This window comes from Cavia porcellus, unplaced genomic scaffold (genome assembly GCF_034190915.1).
Source record: "Cavia porcellus strain 051 isolate PalLab524CR breed Dunkin Hartley unplaced genomic scaffold, mCavPor4.1 scaffold_9, whole genome shotgun sequence".
NCBI classification, from domain to species: domain Eukaryota; kingdom Metazoa; phylum Chordata; class Mammalia; order Rodentia; family Caviidae; genus Cavia; species Cavia porcellus.
In genome coordinates this window covers 73,747,114-73,771,368 of record NW_026947492.1, presented here as the reverse complement: position 1 = coordinate 73,771,368, position 24,255 = coordinate 73,747,114, and the positions used below count along the sequence as shown (strand labels likewise).

The 24,255-nt window shown below is 49.9% G+C and overlaps 1 protein-coding gene across 6 annotated transcripts in view; it reads left to right on the top strand.

Moving 5' to 3' along the window:
* Dennd2b (DENN domain containing 2B) overlaps positions 1-20,991 on the top strand; it is a 160,198-nt gene extending 139,207 nt beyond the window's left edge. For 5 of the 6 annotated variants that reach the window (XM_013144181.3, XM_013144180.3, XM_013144182.3 and 2 more), the window contains 15 exons: positions 936-1,151; positions 2,026-2,122; positions 2,724-2,768; positions 3,800-3,984; positions 5,025-5,134; positions 5,310-5,379; positions 7,997-8,074; positions 9,034-9,174; positions 12,742-12,890; positions 16,154-16,331; positions 16,604-16,645; positions 17,525-17,636; positions 18,228-18,467; positions 19,456-19,542; positions 20,184-20,991. In XM_013144181.3, coding sequence (XP_012999635.2) covers positions 936-1,151; positions 2,026-2,122; positions 2,724-2,768; positions 3,800-3,984; positions 5,025-5,134; positions 5,310-5,379; positions 7,997-8,074; positions 9,034-9,174; positions 12,742-12,890; positions 16,154-16,331; positions 16,604-16,645; positions 17,525-17,636; positions 18,228-18,467; positions 19,456-19,542; positions 20,184-20,218 — 1,785 coding nt within the window. In that variant the 3' untranslated portion in view covers positions 20,219-20,991. The remainder of the gene's footprint in view (positions 1-935; positions 1,152-2,025; positions 2,123-2,723; positions 2,769-3,799; positions 3,985-5,024; positions 5,135-5,309; positions 5,380-7,996; positions 8,075-9,033; positions 9,175-12,741; positions 12,891-16,153; positions 16,332-16,603; positions 16,646-17,524; positions 17,637-18,227; positions 18,468-19,455; positions 19,543-20,183) is intronic. The other variant, XM_013144185.2, reaches the window with a different exon arrangement.
* Positions 20,992-24,255: the final 3,264 nt, after the last annotated feature.

Sequence of the window (24,255 nt, the reverse complement as noted above, 5' to 3'; positions counted from 1 at the left end):
TGAGACAGAACAGGGCTTCTTCCTGCAGGGGGTGGGCAGTGGCTCTTCTTGGCTTTCCCAAGGTGATTGATACCTGTTTAGAATATCCTTAGAATGTCCTTGTTTATCATTAGGGGAAGTATGTGGATGCATTCTTTGCATCTTTTATCCTGAGGTCTGGCCCTCAGAGGATGTGCCTGTGTCTCCCCACCATTGCAGTGTGTACCGTCCTCTGCACTGGCTCTTTCTAAAGATTTCCAAATGGAGACAGTGTGTGTGGGCCTTGTCAGAGGTGCCTGCCTTCTAGCAGTATGCAGGTCCTCCTGTCAGAATGGTGCCCTGTACTGAAACGCCTCAGCTTAGACGAAGGGCTGCAGAGAGGGACAGCCCAGGACGTACGTTATGGGGCATGAGTCAATTGAGTTTGAGCCCTGCCTTGCTCAACATCGGTAGCCAGAGCCCGGAGCCCTTGTGCTGTCCCTGGCAGAAAGGAGTCACCTGGATCACCCAGTGGAGCAGGCTAGATGTAGGTAATGGCCTCAGTTGGCAGAAGCCTTTTAGGACTGGCCCACTGGGGAGGTGAGGGAGAAAGATTGTCATCCAGGCTCTATAATAATTCTTGTTCCAAAGCTCAGATGGTGCCTGGAGAATTCCTGTTTAGCCTTCTCTTTCTGCTCAGATGAGAGTGCAGAATTCTTAGCCTCTTCTTTCTTTCTTTTTTATTTTTTCCTAGCAGTAGTATATCTTTCTTTTAGGAATTAAGTATTTATCTAGCCCTGACTTGATTAATTAAGATGTGAGGTCTTACAAGCAGCAGCCCAGTGGGTGCAAACTGCAGGATAGGTTGAGGGGGTCAGGATCCCAGCTCCTAGCTTCTTTGCCCAAGTCCCACCAAATGGGTACAGGCCAGGGCATTTATGGTGAGCCCCTCTCCCATGTCCTGTCCCCCATGCCAGCTTTCCCTGAAACCCAGCAGCCAGACCCTACGCAGTGGGAACTGGTCAGAAAGGAAGAGCCACCGGCTGCCACGTTTGCCTAAGAGGCACAGCCATGACGACATGCTGCTGCTGGCTCAGCTGAGCCTGCCGTCTTCACCCTCCAGCCTCAATGAGGACAGCCTTAGCACCGCGAGTGAGCTGCTATCCAGCCGCCGTGCCCGCCGCGTTCCCAAGGTACCCTCCCCACGCAGAGCTCGGGCCGGCCAGGTGGGCAGGCAGGCAGCCAGCTCTTCTCCACCTTGCTTCCTTCCCTAATCTGGGATGCTTTGTCAACTCCCTTTCAATAAATTCTGGGTCTGCACATTGGCCTCTTTTTTATCTGGTTAGTTCCCTCTTCTTACCTATTATGAATGCATGAGCTACTCTTTGGTGCTCAGATGTTACATGAGGAAAAGTCTAGCTGCGACTCCTTATTACTGAGAGGATGTGTAAATGCTGGGGTCTCTTGGTACACATAAACATTTCTAGACCATCAGGGACCTTAGGCTTCTGATATCAGTCTTTCTTTCTGTACTTCTTGAAGTGGAAGAGTTTTCAGCAATGATTCCCACACATGGCAGTTAGGCCCAACTCCCCAACCAAAAGCAGCAGGATTTGGCCAAATGGTATTTTTAGCCTACAAACAATGCTTGAGTATATTGGGAATTTAGCTTCTTCCTGTCAGGGCCCCAAGTTATGGCCCAGCGGGGAAAGGCTAGGATCCTTGTTCCTGTTTTTGCATCTGAGAAGCTCTTTGTCTCAGTTGGTTCAATGACTCTTGGGACCCAGGAGCTCCCATCCTGTCTAGTTTGATCACAGTTCCTTCCTCTGGGAAGCTAAGTTTAGTGTCCTTGTCTTGGGGTAGGGGACCACTCCTAGGGGACAGGATAGATGGGCTGGTAAGACTCCACTTGGAGTCACTTCAGAAGTGACTCCTGGGTTGGACCCAGGAATGGAATGCAGGAAGCTTGTACCAGTAAGAGAAAGGATGGGCTCTTAATCCACCTTCTTGAAAGTAGGGGGCAGCTGATGTTAGGGTTACCTCACTCTCCATACTTTTCTCACCCAGCTTGTCCAAAGAATTAACTCCATCTACAATGCCAAGAGGGGAAAGAAGAGATTAAAAAAGCTGTCTATGTCCAGCCTTGAGACAGCATCACTGAGAGGTAGGCCTTGATGCCTGAGTTGGGTCAGCTGTCTTGGGCCCTTGGGCATTAGGAGTGGGAAATGCAGGACTGGCCTCAGTTTATCCTTGTGTCGACCAGTCCTGGGGTCCTTCTAGGAAAATAGAACCCTGCCAGAAAACAGCTGTAAAAGAAGGAGGGTCAGAGGGGACTCAGCCCTGGGATGGGTTCCTTCAGTCTTTGGGCTTTGAGGCCCTAAGAAGGGAGATGGATGTGGAAATCTGCTTCTGGCAAAAGGAAAGGCCAGAGTTACTGAGCGCCGTGGTCTGTTCTCCATTTCAGTCTTGGCCTGCTGGAGGCAGAGCCCTTGAGTTCCAGGACTGTGGGCCTCTCCGCTCACTCACCTGCCAATTTGGGCCCTTATCAAATCAGGTCATGATAGGGTTTGTGTAGATTGGCATCCACGGGCTGAGCTCCGAGGGGCCCTGGACCCAGGCTTCTTAGCTTCCTCCTATAGATGGCCTGTCCTTGGGCCTGTTACCGCAGCCCGGGCAAGGTACCGATGCTCCAGCTGAGAAAAGTTGGGAGGGGTACCCCAGGAACATTGCTGTGGGGAGACTCATTCCTGCTGTTTCTTTTCCAGATGAGAACAGTGAGAGTGAGAGTGACTCTGATGACAGGTTTAAAGGTGAGACATGGTGCCCTCTTCCTGCCATGGCTGCCTGGACTCACTCAGCCTTCCCTTCTTTTGCATATGTGGTTCTAGTGTCCCACGCTGACCCGGTATGGAGAGGCCAGAGCCAGGCGAGCGACCCAACCACCAAGTGGGAAGCCATAGGGAAGTCCATTCTTACAGCTCAGTCTTACACTGTTTAGTCAAACATTGGTTTCCCGTTGCCAAATTTAAGGCGAGAGAACCTACTTGGACTGTACTTTTCCAGTTGTTCATAGGAACTAGGGTCTAGATTTGCTTGGTAAATGTCAGTCTGGAGGGTCAGAGATAGGGTCACATTACTTCTTCTGGTTGCAATAGTTGTGCCAATAGTGGCATAGTGTGAGATAGTGGAAACATTCCTCTATCTCTAGAGAACTGTTGTGCCACCCATCTCTGCATTTCTAGAGAGGAATATGTCACCTCCCCTCCCCGAAAAGGTTCTGGGACCTTCACATTTCAGGGGCCTTGGACAAATCTCTGTGCTTACTAGGAAACGCTGCCTGGGCCTTCCTAGGTATTTAAAGTATGTGAGAGCTTGCTCCCTCCTTCCTTCCTCCGCTGCTCCTCCAGGCAAGTCAGCCTATGGCAGCAAGTCAACCTATGGACTTTGGACGTAGGGACAGGGACAAAATCCTCCATACAAGGATGCAGCCTTTGTAGATGTTGCTACCTCCTGGTTCCTCCCAATAGATATGACAGGGTGGGTGCCAACGCTGTGTGTTTGGGCTTGCCAGCTCTCTGCTGTCCTGTTGGTCCAGTTCAGCCTCCAGAGGACCAGGCCAGAAACTCCCATGTTAAGGTAGAATCTTCGTGTAGGTATAAACATCTTGTTGCTGCCACTTCTGCCCTCAGTCTTTCTGTGGAGAGCATCAGACAAGGCTTATGCATTTCAGGTGACACATAGAGGCAGAGCCCTGAGTCAGGGGAAGAGTGGGCTGACGGGAGGTCTGTGAGAGGTCAGCCTGCTTGCACCCATCATGATGTGTGACCCACCCTGCCCGCAGCTCACACGCAACGCCTGGTCCACATCCAGTCCATGCTGAAGCGTGCACCCAGCTACCGGACACTGGAGCTGGAGCTGCTTGAGTGGCAGGAACGGGAGCTCTTTGAATACTTTGTGGTGGTGTCCCTCAAGAAGAAGCCATCCCGCAACACCTACCTCCCTGAGGTCTCCTACCAGTTCCCCAAGGTGAGCCCCTTCCAGCCCCTCACCACCCACTCTTGCCTCTGTCTGCCAGGCCCTCATGGGAAGAAGAGACCCTGTTTCTGTCGTGGTTTCCCAGCAGCTGCCACAGCCCTCAGCCCACCTTTGCACAGCCAGGAGGGAAGATGGGGTGTGCCTGAGCCCAGGCTCCTTCAGAGTATGAGAGAACCTCTCGGTGTTTAGAATAACATCCAGCCTGTTCACCAGGGCAGCAGGGTCTTGGGAATGCTCCTGGTCACTCTTCCTGCCTGCCTTTACTTAGCCACTTTATAGAGACCTAATTCGCCCATTTAAATTTTAAAATCCACTGTGCTTTAGTATAGTCGCAGAGCTGTACAGATCATCACCACAGTGAATTTTAGAGCGTGTGTCATGCCCAAAAGAAACTCAGAGCCCACTAGCAGTTCCTCCCCACCTCCCTCACCTACCTCGTCTCTTCCTGTTCCTCTGCTCATCCCCAGCCAGCTTGGCCTCCCTTGTAGTCCTTTAATACTCAAGCCCTTTCTCTCTGCTGTTGCCTCTGCCTGGAATGTTCTATCTCCAGTTCTCTCCGGGGCTGCTGGCTCTGTCTCATTTTTTAGTCTGCTCAAGCGACACCTCTTTCCAAGGTCTTTTAAGAGCCACTGATGTAGCGCTTCCCCTGACCAGGCATCTCTCTTGCATCACTGTGCTTACTCCCTTTGGGCATGCTCAGAAATGCCACTGACTTTCTCACTCTGCTGACCAGAGTGTGCTGGACTAGAGGCCTTGTCCACTTCATTTCCATGCACAGCCCCAGCACACTGACAGATGCCACGTGTAAGGTGCTCGGTTGGCATTTACTGAAGGAGTGAGTGAACGATGTTTCTGTTCACACTCAGGACTCTGCAAAAGTTAGGTTTGGGACAGAGGCTACTGAGAAGCATGAGGACTGGAAGGGGAGCACCAGAGACTCTTAAGAGAGGAGATGCTTCTAAGCCACCCTGACCCCTGTCACCAGGTTCTTTGTCATCTGGTGACCTCTCTCCACATTCCTCTTCTCACAGCTGGACCGGCCCACCAAGCAGATGCGCGAGGCAGAGGAAAGGCTCAAAGCCATTCCCCAGTTTTGCTTTCCAGATGCCAAGGATTGGCTCCCTGTATCAGAATATAGCAGGTGAGGCCTGGGTGGGCAGTGGACAGCTGAGGGGGCTGGTCCTGGTCCCACCTATTCTACAGTAACCTGACCCTTCCTCCCCACCCTGAGATGACAGTCCTTGTCCATAGAGGCTGTTTCTTGGGTCCTCTGGTAACTTCCCTAATCACAGACCTCTCCTTCTTACCTGTTCCAGTGAGACCTTTTCTTTTATGCTGACGGGGGAAGATGGCAGCAGACGCTTTGGCTACTGCCGGCGCTTACTGGTGAGTAGGATGTCTCCATCCTTAGGGGTGGGCCAGGGTGTTTGTATTTGTCTGTGTGCCCTTCTGCACCTTTACTTATGTGCAATTCTATGGTCTTCTTGCTGAGTACTCCCCCAACACACACTTCCACAGATGAAGCTTTCCAGTGACAGAATGGGTCAGAATAGCCCCCTGGTTGGACCCCAGGATCTAGGATTATCTACAAGGAGAGGAAGCAGTGGGTCACCTTCTGAATTGTCATGTGTTTTTTGTCTTTGCTATGCTTTTTCTTTTCATTCATTTTCCTTGGGATTATGGGCTCTGGTTGCTGCTCTCTGGTTGCAGTCCTGTCACCTCTGAAGTGTGTGTATGTGCATCAGACTGGGTAGAAGACAACCTTCCTCATTCCCATACTTGGCCAGCCTGAGGTGGGGAGGAGTCCTGTCCATGGTCTGGTAAGACAGAGTCTGAACAGGGACAGAGGAATAGCTTCTCTAGGGTTTCGGGACAGATACCGTAAACTTAGGGGTTGTGAAAATATAAGTCCTTTTTAAAACAGAAAAACTCTTCCCTTTCACCCTTCCATCAGTCCTGGGAAAGAGCCTGAGACAGAAGCACAGAGAGCCAGAAGACGCAGGGCCAATGCCTGGTCCCTGTTACACTATCCTGGAGGTCACTGGGTTATTGACAGTCTTCTGGGGTCTCCAGACCTCAGAGAAAGAAAGCCTCACCAGATACCAGTCCTGGTAGGAATAGATAAAGGAGATCCTTAGCAGGGTCATATATAGCAGGAACCCTAAAAAGGATTCTGGACCATTCATTCATTCATAAGTACTGATCATGTACCTAGTTAGGGTCAGGCTACTGTAGGTGCTTTAAGCACAAAGAGATGCGTTTCTCATGGATCCTATCTTCAAAGAACTTTAGCTAGTGTAGTAGAGAAAGGCCAAGGGAATAAACTTTTGCTTAGGACCTGTCATGGTCCAAAGTAGATGTTTTAAATATCTAGTTTTGTTTTCCTTTAAAATTCTCATAATACTATTATGCCTGATCTATAGATGAAGAAATTGAGATTCTGAAGTGGAGTGACTCACGCAAGGTCACACAGCCAGTGAAGGACTGCATCAGAATTGACTCCAAGTCTGTTATCATCAATCTGGCACTCACGGATTTCCCCAAAAAGATAGTCTGGGGGAAGGGATATTTGAATATTGGATGCCCTTTGAGTGGGCCTAAGGGAATATGGAGCAGTCCAAATGCCAGGTGGAGAGCCCAGAAGAAGTTAGCATGCCCCAGTCCCCTGGGTCCAGAGTTTTGCAAATGCTGAGTTTGAAGGAGCTTCGATGGAGCAGAGCTGCTGCTTTGCAGTGGGCCTGCTGCCCCCAGGGAAGAGCATGTTTGTCCTGGCGAGCTCAGAGAGGGCCTGGGCTGGGCCCCTGCCAAGGGGGCTGGCACTAACTCGGCATTCCTGCAGATTGGACACAATGATTCTAACCCAAATCCCACATACTTGATTTAATCACTTGGGGCTTTAGGGGAGGCAGGAGAGAGAGGGGAAGAGAGAGGAGTGAGTTTCAGGCCTAATATGGACAAAAACAGATTCTGCCTTCTCTTTAGATGGGTGACGTGTGGCCAGCAGGTTTGGAGACTGAAATAGCCCCATCTGCATTTGCTTAGCAGCCTGCATGAGGGGCCAGCACCTGCTGCTCTGCTCCCTCCCCACTGGGCCTTGCCAGGCGCTCCAGGCCTCTGAGCCCAGAGGCGGCCACAGCGTCCTTCCTGCTGGAGGACAGATGGCAGGGACTTACTCAGCTTGTGTGTGGGGGCTCAGGGCTCGGGGAGCTCACAGTGTGTACCCCTTCTCCAAATGCTACCTTTTTCATCTCTTTTTCTCTATTCTTCACTTTGTAGCATACTTCTAGCCCGTGTCTTTGTGTCTCTTTCCCTTCCTTCCTATCAGAAAGCAGCATGCTGTGAAAGTAAGATAGCAAAACCAGAAGCCAAAACAGACTCTTGGGTCCATAGCCTCTGGAGATGTGATCTTAGGCATGAATTAATGTTTTGAACTTAGTTGTCTCGTCTGTAAAGTGGGGATTGGGGGGGGGATATAGTACAAAGCCTAGCACTTAGATATGGTAAACATGTGATAAATAGTTCCTTTCTCATCATTTGTCATTTTTGGGATTGGACCAAGGAAGGGAGAAAAGCAATTATTTGCACCCTCCCCTTGCTAGGGCCTTATGCTGCATTGCTTACTGTTAAGAATGCACACAAGTTCTCATTACTGTCACATCCACTGGGCCCAGCCTTGGGGATATAAATCTACAAATTGCCCTGCAGCCCTGACTAACTACTTTGTTCTTTGCCATCCACTGTCACAGTGTCCTCCTGGGAAGAAGGGTGGAGCCTATTTAGGGCCTGGCACTTTGGGCCAGAAAACCCAGCAGGGACCAAATTCTGCCTCTGAAGAACGACTATCATACCTTTGGGGACCTGGCTGAACTTAGGTGCGATGTGGAGTCTTCTTCCACTAGGAAGGGCAGTGATTAGTCCTCAGTTCCCCAGGAAACGCAGCCAGACCGTGGTATTCATGCTCTGTGTGTCTGTCTCTCTCTCTCTCTTCCTTGTCCTGGTCCAGCCAAGTGGGAAGGGACCACGGTTGCCAGAGGTGTACTGTGTCATTAGCCGCCTTGGCTGCTTCGGCTTGTTTTCCAAGGTAAGAGGCTCTGGCTTGCTTCCCTGCCCCCAGCTGACAGCTCCCACAGGAGCATCTGCAGCCAGCTTAGATGAGAAAACCACCTGTGAGAGAGAGGGAACATAAGAGCAAGTACAAGCGAGCTCTCAGACTCCCTCCCATTCCCAGGCTGCACCCCCTAGCATTTCCCTGCTCTTTTCACAGCCCACCCTAGGCCCGGAGCAAAGCCAGAGCCCTTGGGGAACCCCTGTGCAGAGAGCCGAGTCTCCAGTGATACCTTCTTTGCCTGGCTACTCTGCTCTTGGGGACTGAAATAGGGCCATTAAGGGAACAGAGGAGCCACTGAGTACTGAGGAAGGTGGGAGCACTAGTGTCTTAGTCACTTTCCTGTCTCTGGGACACAGTACCTGACACCCACAATTTGAAGGAAGAGGGGTTTATTTTGAGGAAAAGGAGTTTCTAGTGTAGTAGGAGACCATAGGATTATTTAAATAAATACTTCTGCATGTACATAGATAACTCCTAAATGTGTTAAGAGCCAAGTGAAAAACACAGGCCAATGTGAGTGTCTAACAAAGGGTCCATGGCACCAAAACAGAATGGCCTGGCAGAGGCGCATAGTGGAGGAGAGCTGCCCACATGGTAGGCACCAGGAAGCAGAGAGAGAAGGGGCGACCTGGAGAGGGAACCCACCCACCAAGCCACAGGCCCAGCAACCCACACTGCTTCCCACCAGGCCTTAGTGCCAAGCAGTACTTTTAGCTTTAATGCCCTCAGGGTCCACTCACCTTCCAAACACAGGAGGCTTTTAAGGAATCTTAGAGGTAAGACCCTAGGTAGGGTGTAAAGATCCTGGCAGTACCATCTTCCATCTCTCAGCTTCAAGCCCAGCATGATCAGAAGCCAGGCGGGACCCTTCTCTGCCCAGAAGGTGGGGAAGGGCTGCTCCTGACACTCTTTCACTGCTGGGGTGGGCACAGGTCCTGGATGAGGTGGAACGCAGGCGTGGGATCTCCGCTGCCTTAGTCTACCCCTTCATGAGGAGCCTCATGGAGTCGCCCTTCCCGGCCCCGGGGAAGACCATCAAAGTGAAGACGTTCTTGCCAGGTTCTGGCAATGAGGTAGGGATTTCTGCTCCTCTTTTCTCTGGCGTGGGCTGGGACAGGACCTGGGCAGGCAAGGTTTCTGTCTATGGGTGGCGCAGAGCATGGCCCCTTTTCCTCCACGCAGTGGCAACTGAAAAAGTGAACCATGGTATTGTAAACGATGCTTGATTCTCAGCTTCTTACAGGGGACTTTTCCTAACCTGTTAAGACTAAACTATATTCCATCGGCCTCCTTTCAAAATATACTTGAGGCCCAAGGTTATAGCTCAATGGCACAGCGCCTTCCTCACAATTACAAAGTCTTGAGTTTGATTCCCAGTTTAAAACAAAACAAAACAAAACAAAAATATTCTGATAGGTGCTCTTTCACAGTCAGGGATTGTGCCAGACTTTGGGGCAGAGTCATTAAGTTAAAGAGGGAAATAGCTTTGCTCTCCAGGAGTTTCTACTCTAGTAGGAGACCTTGGCATTATTTAAATAAATAGTTCTGCATGTAAGTCAGTCATTCCTAAATGTGTTAAGAGCCAAGTGAAAACACAGGACACTGTGAGAGTGTGTACACAGGGTCTGCTTTGGACTTTGGGTCAGGGAAGGAAGTGGCATTTCGCCAAGGAACTAAGCAATAGCACGAGGCACCTGGGTGCAGTAGGAGGTGGGAGACTGCAGGAGGAGGGCACGAGTGGGAGGAGATTACTCCAGAGTGCTGAACTGCCTATGCGAAGGTAGGAGTTGGAAGCTGTGTGTGCTGGTCAAGGAATGGAAAGAGGCTGAGGTGGTTGAAAGGGGGAACGAATCCGGGTAGGTGGGCAGGTAAGAAAGACCAAGCTGGGTTACGCCAAGTGAAGGGTTTCACATTTTGTCTGAAAGAGGGTTATGATTAGATCAGGTAGGCTTGGTTAGAAATAGGGAACGAACGCCCTGGAGTTTTAAAGCTGACTCCTAGTCTTCCAGCCTGAGCAGCGGGGCAGGTGATAGAGCCATATCCTGAGTGGGAGCAAGTGAGGAGGAGGAAGAGCTCAGGGTTCAGCTTCCTACACACTGTGTTTGAGATACCCTTGAGATGACAATTAATAGCAAAGAGTGGAGAGGGAGGAAAAGAGAATCCAGGCCTGGGTCGTCCTCCGTCCTGAGGAACCTCAATAAGCAGAGACCATGCAGTAAATGCAGTAGACGGGTAGCAGCCTAGCGATGGCAGAGGCTGAAAGATGAGGAGAGGGCTGTGGCTGGAGAGCCAAGTAAGGGAGCACCTGAAAAGAATGAAGGGATGACCAGGGCAGTGCCACATCCCAGGTCAGGTGAAACCTTCAGAGGGTCACTCAGCAGTCTGGGTGGAGTGAGTACGGCTGAAGACACCCTCCGACAACTTTCCGGAGGACTTGGTTTGGGAGTAATGAGGAAGGAGCAAGAGGAAAGGAGAGTGAAGCCTGGGGCCTTTATTAAACATGGCTGTTTGGATTTTTGTGGGAATGGCTTCAGAGGATGTAGGATAGGTGGAGACCGTGAGCCTGTCCCTGAGAAGGCACAGATGGTGGGCTCCACAGGAGGCTGGCTTTTGTTAGGAGAAGAGGAGAGGCTGTGAATTCTCATCTGGTAGCATTGGTTTTCTCAAAATAGGGGGAAAAGAGGTCATCCTCTGAAAATCAGAAGTGGAAGGTGTGGTGACACATGCCTGTAATTGCAGCACACAGGAGCTGAGGCGGGAGCATCACTAACAGTTTGAGGCCGGCCTGGGCTACATAGAGAGAGCCTGTCTCACAAAAACAAAACAACCAAAACCAAAACCAAACAACCAAACAAATGAAAGTCAGGCAGTTGGGGTGTGGGCTTAGGAAGAAGGAATGAATGGGTTGTTGCAGAGAGTGGAGGTATGAGTGACCTGAGAAACACAGGTTTGCTGGTTGGTATGAGCATCTGCTGAGAGACTTTCTCCCAGCCCCTTCCTCCCTGTCCCCCACCGGAGACACATCAGGCTGGCCTGATGGGGGGCCTGGAGGGCTGGACAGCTGGCCCCACCCTGCCAGTGACATCTTGCCTGGCAATCCTTCAGATGTGGCCTGGCCGCCTCCTGGGCCTCGTTTGTCATCTCTCCAACTTGGACTGATGACTGATCCTTGAGCCCTGCTTGCTTTCGACCAGGACTCTTCCCACTTTTCTCTGCCGAATCCGAGTCAGGCAGCTGGTGCTCCAAGATGCTTCCTTGGCTTTCTCCACCCTTCCTAGAGCCCTGCCCACCCCTGCACAGAAGTTCATCCCTGCCTCCTGGGTCCTAATACCAGCCTCTGAGCTGTGATCTCCTTGAGGAAGGGATGAATGGAAGGAGGCCCAGGGATCCTGAGCAGCCTGTGGCATTCCCAGTCCCAAGGGGCTGGACACTGGGAACAGAAGGAGTATGATTTGGACTGCAGTGTGATGCTGGCATCTGAGGGAGGACTTCTAAGGTAGTGATGGGGACTGGAGAGGGTGCAAGGGCCCTTGGCATAATTATGGCGGGCATTCTTTGAGCCCACATTCATTGAGCACTTTGGGGTGTCCCTAGCATCCCAGTCATGACTGGACTTTCTGGGAGTCCACCATCCAGTGCGACACTGTAAACAGATCATTGCACCCACTTGTGTCCATCTTGCTGCTGTTTGAGGGTCTAGAGGGATGGATACTGAGCTAGGAGTTAGAATTCCTTTGCTTGCTAAGACCCCAAGGAATAAACAAGATGATGTTGGGGAGAGCCCCTTGAGAAGAGTGAGCTGTGATGCCTCAGGGCTGTGAGAGAGAATACACTTTGCACCCCAGTTCTCTAGAAGCCTGCATGTACCTCTGGCTGCCCACGGATGCTAAGCGACCAACCATGAGACTAAGCAGGCACAGCAGAAGGTCAACAGTTCTTCCTGCTGTCACTGCTGGGTGACCCTCTACCACCCTCTATCCCTGTAACTCTCCCCAGACAAGTGGCTCTTAGAGCCACAGTGCTGACCACGGACGAGGCTTTGGAAGGAAGACAGCTAGGCCTGGCCCTGATGACAGCCCTGCTTTCCGGCAAGGTTTCTGGACTGTCCAGTTCTTTCCTTGTCCTTGGAATGGGACTTAGGGTGATAAAGTCCAGGATGGCAGGACAAACATAACCTCTGGGAGGAAACTTTTGTGCAGGAAAGGAAGAGGATGTGGCAACAGGGACACCTGTGTTCCCAGAGATGGCTGAAATCAGAGTCCTGGGATGCAGAGACATGGCTTTCCTGTGGCCTGGAGCGCTGTGATGAGTTGTGGATTCTGGTTATCATGAGGTTCCCAAGCCTTCCTAGAGGAGACGGGCAAGAGTGTGGAGAGGACCACGCAGACGAGGCTAGATGGCTGCCTTGTTCTCCTTAGCTCTAAGAACAATCACCTCTGAGCCCCCACTTTTGCCTATAGGCTGGGAATTTGAATGCTATAAGAGCTGTGGTCCAAGGGTGTGAGGAGCCCGGAACTTACCGCATAGTAGGGAGGACTCAAGTCCCTCAGAAGGAAAGGGTGAAAAAGGAAACCAGCCTGCAGGTGTTTGGGTGGGCCCGGGACAGTCTGACCTGGCTGCGTCTGCCTACTTCCCCACAGGTGTTGGAGCTGCGGCGGCCAATGGACTCCCGGCTGGAGCATGTGGACTTTGAGTGCCTTTTTACCTGCCTCAGTGTGCGCCAGCTCATCCGAATCTTTGCCTCACTGCTGCTGGAACGTCGGGTCATTTTTGTAGCAGATAAGCTCAGGTAGGGCCCAGTAGGGCAAAAAAGAGGAGAGGACAGGTACACTCACTAAATCAACCGGCGTTGAGGAGCCCTGTCATGTGCCACATGTGGTGTATTGGTGTGGTATGCATGTGTGTTTGCATGCGCATGTGTGTGAGAAAGGCTCACAGACCTTGGAAGGGAGAGTGTTGGTGGAGCAGGCTTGGGACCACACGAGACAGCAAGATTGAGTACAGGGCTTTGCCTGAGGAAGAAGAGGGATGCTTCTTCCTTTGTGGCCATGCATGTCCAGGAACAAATGGAGGAGATGCCTGATGGCTGGTTGAATTTCCCCTAGCAGGAGGCGAGACCACCTTTATGGGATGCTGGGTTGAGGAGGGAGATGAACCAGAGCAGAGGTAGCAAACTCCTGGCATGTGTACTGCCACAGACATGCCAGCCATGTCACCCTAGCATCACCCCAGTGGCTAAGCATCAGATAACAGCACACACAGGGGCAGCGCTGGCACTTCGCCATGAATCAGTGGGTTTTGGATTACCGTTTGGGCACTAGAGGAAGAACAGCAATAAGGAGAGCTGAGCCATCCAATCAGGTGGGTGAGGGATGCCTGGAGAAGGCAGTAGGTTGGAAGGAACCCAAGGGCTCAATGCTCTTGGAGCTGTAGAGAGGGTGAGGGTGTGGAGAGCAGGGTGGTGGGTGGTGGAGTTCATTCAGTCATTCAGACGTTAAGCTTCCTAGTGTGTGTACTCACTGCCAGGTGCTGAGTGAGAGCAGTACGAAGCACTGTGTTTCCTGGCTCGTTCCTGGGTTATTTCCTTCTGTGTGTATGGGGGGGGGGGTGTCATTGAGATGAGCAGGAGAAATGATACTCCATTGTGGCCATAGGGGGACCATGTCAGCTGGGTTTTCCAGAGATGGCCAGCATTTAGAAATGCAGACTGCCACTCACGTGTTCCCATCATAGCCTCAATGCTTCTGGGTCCCAGTCTAGGTGTTCTGCTTGGCTCATTGGGCCTTTGTAAAAGGGCCCAGCCTGACAGCTGGAACAAGCTGGGCGTGGCAGCTCCAAAAGGCCCCTGCCTGCTGCCTTCTGCCTTCTGCCAGTGGCCCCTAAAGCCTGTCGCCTGACGGTGTTTCTCCTGAAGGTTTCATCCCCCCCAGTCAGGGTCTGAGCCTCCTCTTTGCCACCCCCACCACAGGGTAGCTCCCCTAGCACTACTGAATGCAGCTTTTGTTTCCTTTGGTCACAGCTGCCTCTGAGCACATTCTAGGACCATTCTAGGAGGAAAATACCTGAGGATCCTATTCTTGGCCCATTTAAGATCTGCCAGTCTTGGGTCTAAGGAAAGGTGTCCTCCCCATCTGGGTCTCCCTCTGACCGGGGTGGGGGCAGTCTGTGATGATATGGGGACCTGAACTGTGGTTTGCCCAGTGGGCTCAACTCACACAACTCATGTCTTGTTTTTCATGCTGTAGGTTTTGGGGTATGTGCACAGGATGGGGTGAAAATCTGCACTGGGATTAACCTGGGGGGTTGTACATAGCCCCCAGCTCAATGGAGGAGACTGTAGAGAGCCAAGTGGATGCCCCTGACAGTGAGACAGCCCTTTTCCAAGCCCCCAGCTCAATGGAGGAGACTGTAGAGAGCCAAGTGGATGCCCCTGACAGTGAGACAGCCCTTTTCCAGAGGATTTCTTTCTGTTCCCAGAGGAGGAGCTGTCAGGGTCAGGACCCTATGTCTCTGTCTCCAGATCCAGCAGTATCTCAGGTGCCCATAGCACAGCAAGAGTCAGCCAAGGTCCTGGCTGATGAGCATCTGTGAATATCCAGAGGTCCCTCTGGAAAAGAGTCGGTCCTGTCATTGATGGGACCCAGATAAAAGCATGAGATTGTTGCTGGCTTTGGACTTTTACAGCTGATCAGTAAATTCCCCTGATGCAGAGGGAAAGTCAGGTTTAAAAATGAGCTGAGCTGTGTGTCCTTGTCTATAATACAGCCCTCAAAGGAGAGTCTTTTTTTTTTTTTTTTTTTCCAGATGGGGTTCTCATTATTTTCTCAGGCTGGTCTTGATTTCCTGGGCTCAAGTGACTTCAGCCTCCCAAATAGCTAGGAAGACAGATGTGTACCATGGCACATGGCTCTTCAGGGAGGGACTTTGGCTCTTGGCCTGACAGAGGAGGGTTCTTCATGCCAGGTGCCCATACCAGGCCTCAGCACATGGAGAGGGTGTACAGTGGCTTCTGCACTGGCTGGGCACATGAGCTGACCTCCAGGGACTGTCTGCCTGTCCCCAGTGGGTCATCTGGCAAAGACAGCCAGCCCTGTGGCATCCTGGGTCCAGCTGGAGTCCTGGAGACCCCTCCAGGCCAAGAGAGGGAGGATCTAACCGAGGCCTGAGGGGAAATACAGATGTGGGCTCCTTCTGCTGCTAAGAATGGTACAGCCTACTTCAGTTTCTCATTTTTCCTTACTCCCACCTCCCTCAGATCACTGTTGCCAGCTAAGGGGAAGGGGGTGGAAAGAGCAGAGAAGATAGCACATGGCTGGAAGACAGCAAAACTGGGTTAGGTGCTAGCTCTGCTACTTTTTGGTCAAAGTGACCCTGTGTATTGTTGTGAAATACCCAGCTGAGAAATGCAGAGCTGACAGCAGGACCTCTTGACATCCTCCCAGCTCTTGCATGCCATTGATTTGTTGTCAGCTCTTGCCTGTCATACCTTTTGTACCTCTCAGCATGAGCACTACGCATCTGGGTGGCATGTGCATGCGTGTGTGCATGCATGCATGTGTGTGTATTTATGTGTAACATAAGAGTCCTTGAGTGTGCAAGTGTTGATGCATACCTTGTGGCTGTTTCTTGATAAGAGTCCCCAAATGAGGGTAGCACCAGTGTCCTTGACACTATAAGCCATAGGCAGGTGGGAACTTCACCACTTTACAAGATCTGACCCGGTCTCCTGAGAACCTTTAGCATTTTTGTTGCACTGGAAAGTTTAACATCAAAAGATGTCTTTTAAAAAAAATGTTTTGAAGCTGGGCATGGTGACACATGCCTGTAATCTCAGCACTGGGAGGCTGAAGCAGAAAGATGGAAAGTTTGAGCCCCACCTGGGCAACTTTGTGACTTACTGAAACCCCATCTCAAAATAGAAAAAGGGAGTAGGCATGTAATTCTTTGCAAAGACTCCAGGTTCAAACACATCCTGAGTCTGCGCAAACTCAACTACCTTTCCCCAGAAGATGCTGGGCATGGCTCAGGTACTCTTCTCTGTCTGTCCATCAGTACTCTGTCCAGCTGTTCCCATGCGGTGGTGGCCTTGCTCTACCCCTTCTCCTGGCAGCACACCTTCATTCCTGTCCTCCCGGCCTCCATGATTGACATCGTGTGCTGTCCTACTCCTTTCCTGGTTGGCCTGCTCTCCAGCTCCCTCCCCAAACTGAAGGAGCTTCCTGTGGAGGAGGTGAGCCCCTGGGCAGGCTTTGGGAGGGAAGAAACCAAAACCCCACTGTGGGAGGGAAGGAGGGCAGAGGGGAAGGGAGAGAGGCTGTTGGAATCTTCTTTCTGGCCTCTGAGCCTCTCTACCCAGCTCTTATTTCTTTCTCCCCGGGAGGTCTGACCCAGGCTGGAGGTATTTCTGTCATCTGGCCTGGGAACCTGGGGGGTCTGGAGGCCTGGCAGAGGGCACTGCAGAATTCATTTCCTGAGCCACTGCAGCTAATGACTCTTTCTCAGGCGCTGATGGTGAACCTGGGATCTGACCGATTCATCCGGCAGGTAAGAGCACACTGCAGAACCACTGACTGCCCTAGGGCAGGCAATAGTTGGACTCAGGCTCCCAAGAAGCTGTCAGACACTCAATCTTCACAGCCCCAGCTCAAAGTAGGCAGAGCCAAGGAGACCCTGATCTGAGAACCCTAGTCTCAGCAGGATCTGCCTTTCTGGTGACATCACTGGCTTCTGGAGTGCGAAGCACAGGGCCTCAAAGTGCAAAGGCTTGACCTGGGTTCTGTCACCTCAGAGCCACAAGGTCTTGGACAGGCCTCTGAACTTCTCACAGACAGTGTTGTTTGTCTGCGAGGTAGGCATATTGATGTTGATACCTTGAAATGATGGCAGATGCCAAACAGGTCACCAGTGTGTGCTCTGTGATACAGAGGTTTGCAGTCATTGTTGTCAGATGTAGTAAGCCCTTAGCCATGGAAATCCTCCTGCCTCTCTATGGAAGAGCATAATTCAGTGCATCCTTTCTGGGAAAAAGTCTGTTATACATTACTGACAAAGCTGAGAGCATGGAACCAGAATGCACACAAAAGGTTGGCCAACCCCACACCTGAGACACAGACTGGCCAACAGTGTCCCTGCCCTGAGCTCTCTGTCCTTTCTACCTGCAGCTGAAGATGAACTGGGGAGACTTCATCAGGGTGGGAACCCCTGGCTGCTGTGGTCACTTCAGGCAGTGCATGTGTAAACTTGGGCAAATGTCTAACCTTTCTGTGTTTCAGTTCATCATAAAATGAGGTTGATAATAGTATCAGGATTATAGGGGGAGTTAGATGAGATAGTATCTTTAAGCTTTTGAAAAGGACTTAGCACACAGGAAGTGCTCATCATTGTCAGCTGTGATTATTATCACTGTGTCTTTTCCCCCTGCAGATGGATGATGAGGACACCTTGTTACCTAGGAAGTTACAAGCAGCTCTGGAGCAGGCTCTAGAGAGGAAGAATGAACTGATCTCCCAGGATTCTGATAGTGACTCTGATGATGGTGAGGATGGGTTGCCTGGGCAGAACTGCCACCAGTCCCAAACTCTCTGTGCTCTGGTTTAGGGCCTTATGGAACCAGGATTCTATTCTGATTCTGGGCACCAGACTCTTTCTGGCTGCTATAGCTCTGGATGTAGGATGTTGGTCTCCCACTAGTGCCTTTTTGATTCCCAGAGGTTTGGGAGGGAAAAACCAAAGAGATGGCAACCACAGATTTTTCCAGCTCACAGGAAACTAATTAGTCCTCCCTCTTGGGCCTTGCTTCAGTGTGCTTCAGGAAATGGGGGAGGAGGGTCTTCCTGGGAAGCCTGGAAAATCAGTTGGTGAGGAGTATGTGGAAAGCAGTGCTCGGCTTTGACTCCACTTTTGTTCATCCGGCACGTGCTGGCCAACTTCCATACTCAGAGCAGTTTGCAACCTCCAGGAGCACAAGAGCCTTTTAGCAGCCTATGAGCGCAAAAGATAATTTCAGGAACTGATAAAGGTGCTAGCTGAGGTGTTGTTAAGGAGCAGGAGACCACACCAGGGAGAGACTGGGCAAGGCCTTGCAGGCCCCTGACCTGAACCTTACAGATTTTTTTTTGCCTTCCAGAATGTAATACCCTCAATGGGCTAGTGTCGGAGGTGTTTATTCGGTTCTTTGTGGAGACTGTTGGGCACTACTCCCTCTTCCTGACCCAGAGTGAAAAGGGGGAGAGGGCCTTTCAGCGAGAGGCCTTCCGCAAGTCCGTGGCCTCCAAAAGCATCCGCCGTTTCCTTGAAGTTTTTATGGAGTCTCAGATGTTTGCTGGCTTCATTCAAGACAGAGAGCTAAGAAAGTGTCGGGCAAAGGGTAAGGCAGAGGAGCTTGAGGCAGGGGGTGATGGGCCTTCTTATCAAACCGTTTGCCTCTAGCTGAGCTGAGTAACTAGGCCTTATGGTGGGATCTCTTGGGGCTCAGGCCTCCTAACATCCTTTTCTTTTAAGAGGAACTTCCAAGAGTGCACTCTTCTCTTCCTGTCCCATAAGGCCAGGTACAGGTGGGCACATGACTACAGTGGCACTCATCTCCACCACAGGGAAGTCTGCAATTGGTCACCCATCTGCTCCTTACGTGTCCTTATCATAGCAGAGCACTCGATTGAGCAATCTGGGGGCTTCTGGGGACCCAGAGGTTGGGAAGTCCCTTAGAGAGAATCGAGCTAGCTCTGTTAGGTTGCTGGCAGTCCCCTTTCAAGGCAAATAATTATCTTATCTCTAGCTTTTGACAGCTCTTTCCAGGGTTTTTTTCATCTCAAGATTTTCATGTCTAATCTGGGCTTATTATTTATTTTTTCCACTAATATTACACTTTCCCTCTTCCACTAGAATTAGCAATAGTTTAACAAACCTTTTGGGAACAGTGTGGTAGAGGTGCTAAGTGTGGTGGCATATACCTGTAATGCCAGCACAGGAGACTGAGGCAGGAGGATTGCTGTAAATTAGAGGCTAAGCTCTATAGTGGGTTCCACACATTCTGAATTACATAGTGAGTCCCTGTCTCAGAAATCAAAATACAAACCAACAGTAGCAGCAGTAGCTGCTACAGGTGTCCACTCCGGGGCTGTTCTGAAATGTGGAGCAGCTGCCTTAGTGTTATGCAGCTCAGGCCTGTGCTTTGCCAGGCAGGTGAAGGAAGGTCTTTTTGCTATCAGTGGTGAGCGCGTGTTCGGTGCTACTAAAATGTTTTGATGAGCCTGAATGATGTTCCTCCAAACTGTCATTCCTGGTGCTTAGTGTCTGGGCACAGTGGTCCCTGTCACCTAGACCTCACTGTTCTCTTACCTGTTCCTCTTACCCAGGCCTCTTTGAACAGCGAGTAGAACAGTACTTAGAGGAGCTCCCTGACACTGAGCAGAGTGGAATGAATAAGTTTCTCCGGGGCTTAGGTAAGTAGCCTGGTTATCAATGAGACAGATATTCAGCAAGGAGTGAGCACCTAGGGGATCTGTGTCCCAAGGCCTCTAAACGAGGGCTAACAGATTTATGTAAGGACTAGAGACAGAGCTAGAGGAAATCCCTCAGTGAAGGGAGAGAAAGTTTCCAGTGCTCCAGGGACACTGAGCACAGGATTTACCAAAGCACGGGACAAAGAGAAACCTCAGAGTCTCAACCAAGTTAGGCTTTTGGGGATGCTGTCCTTCCCAACGGCCAGTAGGACCAGTGACCTTTCCTCTAGGCCCTAAGTATCTGCAGAAGGGGCAGTGCAGGAGGGCCCTTCCTGTGATGCTGTGCTCCCCCAAGGAGCTTGGCCTGTAAGTCTCAAAACCATAGCAAGTCTCAGTTTATAGGGAAATCAAGGACAGCTTGATTAGGTTAAGTGGCTTGACCAAAGCCACACAGTGATTAACACCAGTGCCCTGATTACGATTACAGTGTTTTCACCAGCTGATCAGAACTATCACAGCTGCACTCTGGTTTTTCTAATGCTTTCTTTCCCACTGAAAAGGGTATGGCTATAAGGAACGGGAGTGGAAGCTGGAAGAGATGTCACTGAAATAGTCTCACCCTTGCCTTATCTGGTCCACAGGAAACAAAATGAAGTTCCTTCACAAGAAGAATTAAACCCCCTTTCCCATAGTGGAATCCAGTGCCTTGCAGAACCTGGAGCCTGGGGAGAGGACCCAGCCTGGGACCCTCTGAACTGCTGTGGCCACTCTGTCCCCACAGACCCCCACCTCCAAGCCAGCCCACCTCTGCCTTCACCATATCCCAGGATACTGTTTGTAAATAATCTGCTGTAAGCTTTCTTAACTGTTTTTGTAACAAGCAAAAAGAATCTGGTAAATATTTGTATATTCCCCAGGGGCTGGGTGCTTTCCTGCCCCGCCTGAGCATGGATGGAGTTTCGCTGGGTGCTTGGTGACTGGCCAATTATGTGCAGCTGACTGTCTCAGCCAAACCACTGATCTTCCCTGGAGGCTTTGGCCTGCCTGCCTGCCTACAGCCCCTGCTGCCAGTCTCAGGCCCTGGAGAGCGGGTGCTGTCTTGTTATGTACAGGAGGACTATTTTTTAAAAAAATCTTAGAGTTTAAAATTTTTTTTCCCTAGTAGTCCCCGACCCCTACGCCTCTCTGGTTTGAAGTGCAAAGGCCATTCAGTCTCCATTTGCAGCATGGATCCAGGCTCTTGGGCCTGGTCCTCCTTGTTTCCCCCACCCACTGAGATGGTCAGTGAGTCATGGGAAGCCCACCTCTAGCCTCTGCCTGTGCTCTCTGGGCCCGGCTCCCAGTCCGTGGTGGGGGCCACGATGCGGTACAGGGCATCCCGCCTTCTCACCCTCCACAGGTGTTCTCAATAAACAGTGTACAGTCATATGGGCCCAAGGGCCCCCCGTATTCCTTGCCTTCATTACTTCAAGTTCTCTCTTCTGCATATGGGCTGAGACAGGTCAGTTGGGGGTGAAACACCATCACTGAAGGAGTTTGATAAAGGGGTCAGCTTCGGTGCGGGTCATTGCCCCCTCTGAAATTGAGTTCTCTGGCTTCAGTTGTATGACAGGTCTATTGTATCCATACAGTTTCCCTCTCCAGTGGCCAACTGTCAGTGTGCCCAGTAGAGGAAAGAATGCTCTTTGGTCCTCTAGCTCCATCATTAGGTGGATCTTAACATTTACCTACTTAGTCTCAAGCTCCTAAGATATCACCAGGTTTCCTGACACTGGTGGGCTGGCTCTGGTGGTCTTATCTCTAGCTCTCTGACTCTTCCATGTCACTCACTGTGAGTTTTTCCCATTAGAACCCTAGGTCTGCATTCAGACACACATGCACTCAATAAAAGAACAAGGAAAGAAGGCTACTTTTACTTTCTACTTATCAAGGCCTTGGTAGAGCAGAGATCTTCAAAGCTACCAAGATGAAGATTTAAACTGGAATTCTCTTCCTCAGTACTGGGGTTGTGTCTAACACGACGTGAACTGTGAAGTCCTTGTTCTTTCTACTGTAGCTGATTTAAATAAGATGATTCCGTCCTAAGTTTTGTTTCCTCCTTTCCTCCATCTCCATTGAGTTGAAGCCTCCATAGGTCCCAGGCTGCCTGCCCATTGTTAGAAGCTGCTACCTGTCTTATCAAGCAGAGATTGTCTTACAGGAACACAAAGTTGTCATCTCTGAAAAAGGCTACTACGTAATTGGCATTGGAATAGCAGGGCAAGAATGAATCTGGGTTTTTGGTTGAGGTCAGAAGACAAAGCTTATAACCAGAAAATCCAGCAACTTATGACCCAGAACTTATCACCCATTTTTAATTTTTTTAAAATCGGTACTGAGGATTAAAACCAGGGCCTTCATACTGAGCTACATCTCTACACTCTGTGGGTTTTGTTTGCTTGACATGTACTCATTAAATTGCTGAATTGCTCAGACTTGGAATCCCCCTGCTTCACCCTCTCAGAGTGCTAGGTTTACAGCCTGTGCCATAAGGTCCTGTTCAAAACTCACTGTTAACTCTGTGTGGGCTTCATTGACAGAGAATTAGAATCCCAAAACTTTATCCTACCACACCTGCCCCACCCTTTTAAAAATTTAATTATTTGGATACTGGAGAGTAAACCAAGGTATCTCTCCAGCCCTTTCCTAAAATTTTGAGATAGGCTTTTGCTAACTTACTGAGTTGCCCAGGCTGGGCCAAACTTGGGATCTTCCTGTCTCAGCCTCCTACAATTTCTGGGATTGCAGATATGTACCACCATTCCTGACATTGCCCCTTTTAAATGTGATCCAAAAAGTCATTAGATGTGATCAGATCACAGGAATACGGGTGTACTTTTTTTGGTAAATTGTTAAACTTTTATAGATCTTTAAAATTCAGTGCATCTTAACCCTGGGGTGGATCCTAAAAAGGCACGTTTCCTTCCTCTCCTGTAGCTGTAGCTCTCATCTCAAGCCAGTACTGGCACACAGTACCTTGGAATGGGGTGCAAGGACGCATACAGTGATTGTTACAGCCAAGACAGAGCTTTGTAGGTGACAGGAGGATGTGGGTCCAGTGAGTCTAATTTGAGATTAACAAAGTGTTCAAGTTTCTGCTTTTGAATGACCATTGGACCCCTAAACCATGGCTTTTCAATCTGTTTCTTAACAATTAATGTAACTTCCCCCTTTACTGTCCTGAACCAAAATTCATAGATAATGTTAACTTCCATCAGGGAAGTCCCATCTCAGTGCCTGTGTCCTGAGGTTAAGAAGGCCATGGGTTATCTCCTGTAACTAGTCATACAATTTTTGGTGCAGAGTAGGCTGTCCCAATACACCATTTTAAATGCTCTGGTAAACTGTAGCCTTATAATACTGTAAGGACCTGTGTTTTTAGAAGACAGTGTTTTGTGACTGGTGATGTATCTCAGTGGTTTAGCCCTTGCCTCGCTGGGTTTAATCCTCAGTGCTGTCCCACCAAAAACGCAAAGAGTATTATTCAAAGTAGTTCAGATTGGATAGTCTGCTAAATCAGGACTCCGAAAAGTCTATAATCATTACTCTTTAAGGAAAAAAAAACCTGCTTTATTTCACATATATAACCTACCTTGTACCTCAAGACTTAGAGGGACACAGCGGCATTATTCAAGACAGTTCAAAGAAACGACAATAAACATTGGGACATATACTAGAGAAAGGGATTAAACACACACCTTAAACTATACCCTTCCTAGGAGTGGGACACCAAAATTATTTCTTAGAGCCAGATAAGGTGGTGGTATGCGTTCCAAAACACCTTTAGTTTTTTCCTGGAGAGTTGGCATAATTTAAGTCATGAAAATGTTCAAACTAGGTAACTCTTCCTCAGTGAGCTTTTGAAAATTTGTCTACCTACATATTGCCATTTAATATGAAACATGCATTTGGAAAAAAAAAAAAAAAAAAAAAAACTCCCCAGCATTGTACCAATGTAGCAATACCCTCACACTCCAAAGCACTTAAGAGCAAATTCCATTTTTTTCCCCCAAAACATTCACAGGCATGTACAATTTTTTTTTTTTTTTTTTAAGCTCAAGGTGTCCCTGAAGATACGCACTCATTACCTTTTAGACAGTCAAAAGTGTCAAAGGTTTGGAAATCCCATGACAGTGTGCAGATACCACACCTCCAGTTCTTGAGTGCACCCTGACCTTAGTTGTCTTCAGAACAGTCAAACTTCCTGCCTTGCCTGGGAGAGAACTGCGCTCCTGCAACAAGTGCTGATCTCGCCTGCCCCCCACCCCCGGAAGTGTGCTTCCGGCCGAGGAGTAAAGCATGGTGAGCAGGAAGTGGTTCTCCAGGCCACAGGCCAAACCTGAAGCCTGGTTGGAGGTTCTAGTTTACAGAGGCCCCATAGTGCGGGCCGACCTCCTCCTGCGGCCAGTGAAGCTTGCTTTCCGCTGGTTTTGGTCCCAAAAGCTCACTAATCCTGCACTGCTCGCTTAGGTCCGTTTTAGAGATTAGAAATCAACTGAATTGAAAATTGAAATCCCATCAGTTTGGAGTCATTCCTGACAGATTCCCCAATTTATACTAGAAACCTTGATTTGTAAATCTATTTAACATATACATTTATTGTATCCTTTAGTTTTTAATTTTAAAAAGCTGAGGTGCCCTATGTGCTAAGTAGTACCATTTTTACAAGTATTT